This window comes from Myotis davidii, unplaced genomic scaffold (genome assembly GCF_000327345.1).
Source record: "Myotis davidii unplaced genomic scaffold, ASM32734v1 scaffold552, whole genome shotgun sequence".
NCBI classification, from domain to species: domain Eukaryota; kingdom Metazoa; phylum Chordata; class Mammalia; order Chiroptera; family Vespertilionidae; genus Myotis; species Myotis davidii.
This window is the reverse complement of record NW_006283439.1, coordinates 492,467-500,397: the sequence shown is the minus strand read 5'-3', so window position 1 is coordinate 500,397 and position 7,931 is coordinate 492,467. Positions and strand designations below refer to the sequence as shown.

At 55.4% G+C, this 7,931-nt stretch overlaps 1 protein-coding gene across 1 annotated transcript in view; it reads left to right on the top strand.

Moving 5' to 3' along the window:
• Positions 1–5,678, top strand: part of CLDN17 (claudin 17) — a 6,870-nt gene extending 1,192 nt beyond the window's left edge. Inside the window, exons 3-4 of the mRNA XM_015564139.1 lie at positions 4,958–5,086; positions 5,592–5,678. Of these exons, the coding sequence (XP_015419625.1) occupies positions 4,958–5,086; positions 5,592–5,678 (216 nt within the window). The remainder of the gene's footprint in view (positions 1–4,957; positions 5,087–5,591) is intronic.
• Positions 5,679–7,931: the final 2,253 nt, after the last annotated feature.

Here is a 7,931-nt window from a genome sequence, read left to right as displayed (position 1 = left end):
TGTGTCGTCTACACACAGGCAGGGCCCCGACCGCAGGAAGGAGTGGACGCCCCGGACTGGACAATCAGTTATTATCACTAAGAAGGCGAACTGACATCGCATGCCTGGAGCCGAGCAACAAGGCGCCTGAAACACGCCGTGTCCCCTCCACGTGTCTCCCACCGACTCCCTCCACCCACAGCGATGACCTCGCGTCAGGACCATCAGCCGGGAGAGGAACAGACAGGCATTTGGGGTCTGATTGAGTTTTTCAAGCTGTGGCCACGCCCGGCCCGGGGAAGACTGTGTTCATTCCTGGGGACTCCAGGCGCAGCAGCCGGGCACGATCGGGGAAAAGGGGCTGTGACTCACCCTCGGATACGTAAGATGATTCTGGGGCAGTTAATGTATCCAGTTAGACTCGCTCAGAATTATAGAATCAAAAAACCCATGTGTAATTAAGAAATAATATGCTTCCATAACCTATGATTTTCACCTGCAAGTAGACCTACCTGTCTTGTATTTAATATATTTTTATTGATTTCAGAGGGATAGAAACATCAGTGATGAGAGAAGATCACTGATCCGCTGCCTCCTGCACGCCCCCCACTGGGGATCGAGCCCTCAACCCGGGCATGTGCCCTGACCGGGAATCGAACCCGGGACCCTGCAGTCCGCAGGCCGATGCTCCATCCACTGAGCCCGCCGGCCGGGCCAGGCCTGTTGTCTGGATGAGGCTGGTCCGTGGACGCAGCGAACACCGTTCTCCTCACGGGGGACGCGCCCCGAGCAGGGCCTTGGGGCCTAGAGGGAAGGTCCAGTTCCTCGTTTGGTCCTTTAGTCACCGAACAGGCCGCCCCATGGGGTGAAACTAAGATTTGGGGTGATGACTCAGGCCGGCTGGTCACGCACACCCTCCCTCTCAGCTCCAGCAGGCACGCAGCCTGGCGAGGCACTGGTTCTGCGTGATTTACACACACTGTGCTCTGTTCTCCGCCTCCGTGCGCATGAGCCCGTGTCGGGGTGAGACGTGCATGTCGGGTGCGGCGGACGTGGGTGGAGGGGTTCGTGGGTCCCTTCGGAATAGCTCCCCCGTGTGTGAACCCATCAGCGTTTCTCTCTCCCATTCTGACCCTTCGGACAGTGTGTTTATTTTGTAGAAAAATGTGTTCCCTTTACCGCACCTCATTGCAATGACCAGACTGAATGTATTCACGGCGTGTCCATCTGATTATAATAAAACACGGCAGTTATCTGTTTCAATCGTGTTGATTGAACGGTGGGGAGTGGGGGGTTCCCCTTTGAGAATGAATTTCTGTCCTCCAAGGACCATCTGGGACTCTGAACCTTAAAATCAGAAGCAACGAGAGGCTGGATGCCAGCCAGGCCTCCATCGCCCTCCACCAGTCACAGCAGGTCGAACCTCGGAAGCTCCCTGCAGATGCGACACCTGTTCGCCGTGGCCGCCTCCCAGCAGCCAGTCCCGGCTCTGTAGCCCCCGGCTCTCCGCCCAGAAAGCCACTCACTTTCATGCCCCGTTGCCCTTAAACTCAGACAGAAACAGTACTGGGTTTTCCCGAGTTTCCGACTTCACCAGCTTTCCTCCACCTTCCTCCGCGTCACGGTTCCTTCAGCCCCTGAGACGCTGACGGTGTCACCGCGTTTAACCCCGTTTTCCTGGAGTGATAACAGCTTCTCTTTTCCTCCCACAAACCCGGTCGGAGGACCTTAGGAGCCTTCGCCGTGGCCCCTGCCTCCCCCATACTCGCTCTGTGTGCAGGACGCTGCTGGACACCCTGTCCCTTCGCTGTTTGCATGCACCGACCCTGCCCCTGAGCTGACCCTGCCCCTGAGCTGACCCTGCCCCTGCCTGCTCAGCTGACCTAGAGCAACCTCAGAACCCCCCTATTTCCTGCCCCTGGAGGGACAGACTCCCACCTCAGAGTTGTGGCTTCCACTTCAGGACACCTTTCTGGGCGTGATGTTGGCAGATGTCTTCGCTGGGTCAACCACTGAGGAGCACAGGTGAGGGGTCCGCCCCTCCCCAAGTGGTGTCATAAGACACACACACACACTCTCCTCGTCCCCTACGTTCTCCCAAAATGAGGGGCTCACGTCTCAACGCTCATGCACTCCTGGCATCTTAGTGCCAGTTGCTAACAAGGCAGCACGATGGCTGCTTCTGTGTGGACGGAGGCTGTCCTCGCAGGACCGAGGCTCAGTGAGCTGCTGGAGCAGCCGCGTACGCTTGTCTTTGTTTACAGCCTAAATGTGATGGGAATTAGACGGATAACTCTGGGAGCATCTCAACTGTGGGTCCGGCTGCGTTCAGACTTCCTGGTGGGGGTGCCTGCTGATGCGGGAAGGGAGCACTGTGGCCCCGCCTCCCGCGTGCTGGCCTCCGAGTAATGAGATGCCCGTCCCGCATGAACCCTCCTTGACGTCAGCTCTCACCTCCCACCACCAGGTATCAGTGACCTAACGTACCGGCCGCTCCTTCCCTCAGACGCGTGGGTTAGTCCTGCTGCCCACGGCCCCTCTGTTCCCGGCACCAACCACCCGGGGGGCCCTGCTCTCAACTCGAGGCGATTGGAGAGAAGAAGGGGTGTCGGATGCTCGGGGATGGACGGGGCGGCAGGTGCGGCTCAGCACCTCTTCGTCCAACAAAGTGGGAGCATCGTCGGCCGAGTGAGGAAGAGCGAGCGAGTTTGAGTCCGTGTCCCTCCCGTGTCCCTCACTCCCCCGGGACAGGTCCAGGTCCAGGATGGAGGCCCCAGGGGCAGGGACTTCGTCGGGTCAGCCAAGTCCCTCCTCCCACAGGAACTAACAGAGTATTTGCTACTTTAAGCCAATAAGGGTTTAAAATTTACTTGTTTCTGAAGCAAAACAAAGCCTGTCTGTCTTTATAAAATAACTAGTGGCCCGGTGCATAAAATTCGTGCACATTAAAAGGGAATTCATTAGAGGAAATATTTTAATATTGCTATTTGCCCTTTCTCTATAACAGAAGTGTCAGAGATGAAAGAAAATTAGTAAAATGTATCTGAAAATCTCCCTCCTGTCAGAGTCTGGGGCGGGCTGCAGGACCCAGAGTCAAGTCCCCACCCACCCGCGTGAGCCTTGAAATCGCACGAGACCCAGACCCAGCCAGCTCCTCCCGCACTGGGCAAGATCCAGACCCAGCCAGCCGCACCCCTGTCAAGCCCTGCCAGCCTGGCGCCAGGGCAGGAGGCATGGCCTGAGGACCCCGGTCAAGCCCCACCCGGCTGGGAGGGCGGCCTGAGGTCCCCCACCCCGGTGCAGCACCACACAGCCTCAGGTCCCTGTTGATAGTTAGTTACAACTTGTTACGGGATCCCCGCCTCCACTGTGGGTGCAGCCATCTTGTGATGGCGTGATGGAGTGCGGGTCAATTTGCATATTACCTCTTTATTATACAGGATGACCTGCTAATTGCCACACAGATGAAATAGGATTGCTGAGAGGAATAGAAAATTCTGCCGTATCTTTTTAAATTATAGTAATTGATGTTGTTAGTTGCTTATTGATGGCTTACTTATTTACTTTTTAAACTCAGAGCAATGTTTAGTTGCTGAGGTATGTAGAGAAAGAATGTATCTGAGATTGTGCATATACTGATAAGATATTGCAAAAGGTTATAGACAAGGAATTTTAAGTCCTTAGTAAAATCATTGTTGAAAGGATTGCTAAATCAAGGAGATAAAGCAATAAAGTCAGGGAGGAGTTAGAATGTGGGAAGAAATAATTCACAAAAGTAAAAAACATAAAGAAAATGAAGATCTGGTTCGATAGAGGAAGAGGAGTGAATTGAATATATCACATTGTTGTTATGAAAAAGTTTGTGGCACAGCCCTGGCCAGTTTTCTCAGTGGTTAGAGCATCAGCCCATGGACTGAAGGGTTACAGGTTTGACTCCCGGTCAAGGGCATGGAACTTAGATGCAGGTTCGACCCCTGACCCCGGTCGGGTTGGGAGGCCACCAATCAATGTCTCTCTTTCTCTCATGTTGATGTTTCTTTCAAAATCAATGGAAAAAATATCCTCACTCCTCAGGTGAGAATTTAAAAGAAAATAGTTTGTGGTACAAGATGTGGAACGAAAACAGTTCGAGTGGAGGCAGCATCCCAGGGGCGACCGGGAGAAGGACAACGGAGACGGAGTGAGAGCTATGAGAGGACGAGCTGTCGGGGAGGAGTTATGGGTGTTAGAATCCTTCCCGTGAACATCAATATCCCCGTTTTGATAGCCGAGTGCTTATCTATTACACAGCGTGAGTCAGTTCCCACCCAATACTAACGCTCCTCATTGGATGGCCAAGAAAAACGAGAACACAATTACATAATTAATGTCTTAATCACGAGCCTGTCTCACTAAAGTGTCCGTGCGGTAAAAAATATGTAGAAAATAGGTTGTGTCTGTACTTTTCTGTCTTCCTCTAAATTCTTTTCTTTTAAAACAGCTCAATAGCCCTGGCTGGTGTGGCTTAGTTGGTTGAGCATCGTCCTAGGCCCCAAAGGGTCACCGGTTAGATTCCAGGTCAGAGCACAGGCCCGGACTGTGGGCTGGTACCCAGTAGGGGGCATGCAGGAGGCAGCCCATCAGTGATTCTCTCTCACATTGATGTCTCTCTCTCCCTCTCTCCCCCCACTCCCTTGATTTCTCTCTAAAATCAATAAAACATATTTTTAAAAATAGCTCAGTATTTCCCCAAGATCTTTTTAAAATTTGCCTATCCTGTATAATGAAAGCCTAATATGCTAAGTGTCTGGTCATCCGGTCATCTATTCAACCAATCAAAGCATAATATATGCTAAGGCCGCTCAACCACTTGCAATGATGTGCACTGACCACCAGGGGGCAGACAGTTGACCGGGGCGCGCAACGAGGAGGTGGGAGTGCAAGAAGCATGAGGATGCCAGCAGCCTGAGGGGCATGGAGACCTCCACTCCCCCTGCAGGCGGGTGAGGGCTGCCTCACTCTGCAGCTCAGGGGCTGCAAAGCCCGGCCAGTGCTGGCCCTGAACATCCCCCCCAGCGGCTGCTCCGTGGACGGGATGGAGAGCTGGTCCAAGGAAATCCCCTTCTCAGTGAGTCAGTGAACGTCTGAGTGACGCTTTACTCTTCGCGGGCCACACCATGTCCTCGGAGAAACTGGGGGAACAGGACGTCACTCAGGGGAGGGAATACACAACGAGGGGAAGCCACCGACACGAGGCGACCAGCAGGGCCTCTGCCTGCAGGACCAGGAAGGGGTGAGCTCCCTTGTTATTAACAAACAAGCTGCCGCCCGGCTGGCGTGGCTCAGGGGCTGAGTGTCGACCTAGGAACCAGGAGGTCACGGTTTGATTCCCGGTCAGGGCTCATGCCCAGTTGCAGGCTCCATCCCAGTGGGGGCGTGCAGGAGGCAGCCGATGGATGATTCTCTCTCATCATGGATGTGTCTCTCTCCCCTCCTGCTCCCCTTTTCTCTGAAATCAATAAAGATGTTTTTTAAAAATCAGGGAGAAAGGAGAAGAGCGAGCATGGAGGGGGCGGAAGCCACAGCCGGGGGTGAGGCCTGCATGCCTGTCCCTCTTGCGCTTTCACACGTAGACCCGGGCGGTGGCGGTGACGATGACTGTGCTGCCCACGGAGGGCGGCTGGGGGCACCTCCTCTCACAGCGTCACGACCCGCCATGACCATCTGGGGGCAGTCGCTGCTGCGTGCCCTGGCGAGGACCGTGCCCTGTGTGTGTTGGGCTCGTTGCTCTGCGAATGACATGGAGATACCCAACCAGGACAAGGTTGGCTGGTGCTACCCCCAGGCCTCCAGCTCCGGCCATGGCACAGCACACGGTGCAGGCGCTGAGAGGAGAGCCAAGGTCTCGCCTCCACGCTTCCTTCTGGCTCATTCCGGGTGGGTTTCCTGCCTGTGGTTTGCGGCTCTGCTAGGGGGGCCGCACGCGTGGCTCCGCCTTCGTGATGGACGGACGGATGGACGGAGCGTTTTATGTTGACGAACTGGCTCCATTCCAGGTGTTACTTTGCCTTCAAGGTCTCTGCTCCCTTCGCACGGCTGTTCCGGTTCCTCATGCCGAGTGAGTGTTCTCATGGGCGTTTCTCCGCGTTCCCACCGTAGCCAGTGTGTCTGCATTTAAACAGCATTATTTACCATCTGCAAAGAGCAGGATCCAAGTCTGCCCACACCCACAGGTCTTCCTGGCCTGGTCCGCAGACTGGCAGCGACTCAGACCCTTTCGAGAGAGTTTTGTTCATTATCTGCTAGAGGCCCGGTGCACAAAATTCATACACGGGGGGCGGGCGCTCCCTCAGCCTGGCCTGCACGCTCTCCAATCCGGGACCCCTCAGGGGATGTCGGACATCCCTCTCACAGTCCTGGACCACTGGCCCCTAACCGCTCACCTGCCTGCCTGGCTGATCGCCTGTAACTGCTCTCCCCTGCTGGCCTGATCGCCCCTAACAGCCTCTGCCTTGGCCTCTGCCACTGTGGCTTTGTCCGGAAGGATGTCTGGAAGACGTCTGGTCTAATTAGCATATTATCCTTTTATTAGTATAGATTTTGTGCCACCGCCTGCCGGAGGATATTTAAATAGTTCATTTCCTGTGGGTTGAACGTTGATCAATGAATAGATTTTCATCTTCGCCCAGAGTTGTGTGGGGAGCGTCTTCTGAGACGTGGACGTTCCTTCCCTCCTGCCTTTCAGCCGTCGAAGGTGAAGTCTTTATTCTTTGCGTGGAGTTTGGTCCAGACCCGAGTCAGTCCCGGGGAATACATGCCGTGGGTGTGGCACGCACGGCACGGTGATAGGGAGACAGCTCCTCTGAAATCCCCGCCCTGAGGCTTAGGTCGTTTCTGTGCATGAACGTGGTGTTTTGTAAATGTGAGCAAAGGGCAGAGTTTCAGAGACAAATGCCGGCCTCATTCAGGGCGACCTGGATCCACTCCCAGCTCTCCCTCTGGTCCCTCCCTCACCCTCCGACCCTCTGCAATGGGAACCGGCTCATTTCCTTCTCTTCGCCGGGCCGCTCCCTTCCGGGGCTCCTGTGACTCATCTAATCCCTTAATCCCTCCCCACAGCCAGCCCTCCCTCGCCCCCCCCCCTGCCCCCGAGATGCTCCCATGTGAGGTATTAGTCAGTCAGACTCACGGTGGCCACACTGGGCTCACTCCCGCCCAACATGCCAGCCTGTTTCCGTGTCAGACCCACAACCAGGTGCTTAGTAAAGGGTCTGGGTGTTGTCTGTCTTTCCTGGTTTTAAAAATACATAGAGAAGCAGCCCTGTGACCTTGAAACTGTTGTTGCCTGGCCAGCGGGGCTCAGGGGTTGAGCATCGACCTATGAGCCAGGAGGTCAAGGGCACAGGCCTGGGTTGCGGGCTCGATCCCCAGTGCGGGGCGTGCAGGAGGCAGCTGACCCATGATTCTCTCTCATCATCGATGTTCCTCTCTCTCTCTCCCTCTGCCTTCCTCTCTGAAACCAATAAACATATTTTATAAAACCAACTACCACCCGTGTTCTTGTGAGCAGGGAGGCGAGGTGGTCACCGTCCTAGAAGCCGGACGTTGTAATTTGGCGTCGTCACTTCGGAGGGACTCCCTTGGGAACGTTCTGCACCCGACGGGCCTCGCCCGGAACCACAGCTCTGGGTTCAAGTTCCAGAGACACTATTAACCCTGGGACTCGCTGGGCTCGCTTCCACCTGGGAAGGCGCCCGCCCGCCGGAAAGGCGTGTTTCCGGCTCAGTGGTGACACGGGTGTGAGGTGTGAGGGCCGTTGCTGTGGAGAAGGGAGCAGAAGGGTCACGTGCATCGGTCACGAATCCAAGGTCGTCTGGGGGTGAGCCCATGGCTCTGCCAGTCGCCCCTCAGCCGCTGTGTCACAGAGAAGGACCCCCCTCCACAGAGGGAGGAGGAGGAGGAGACTGATGCTG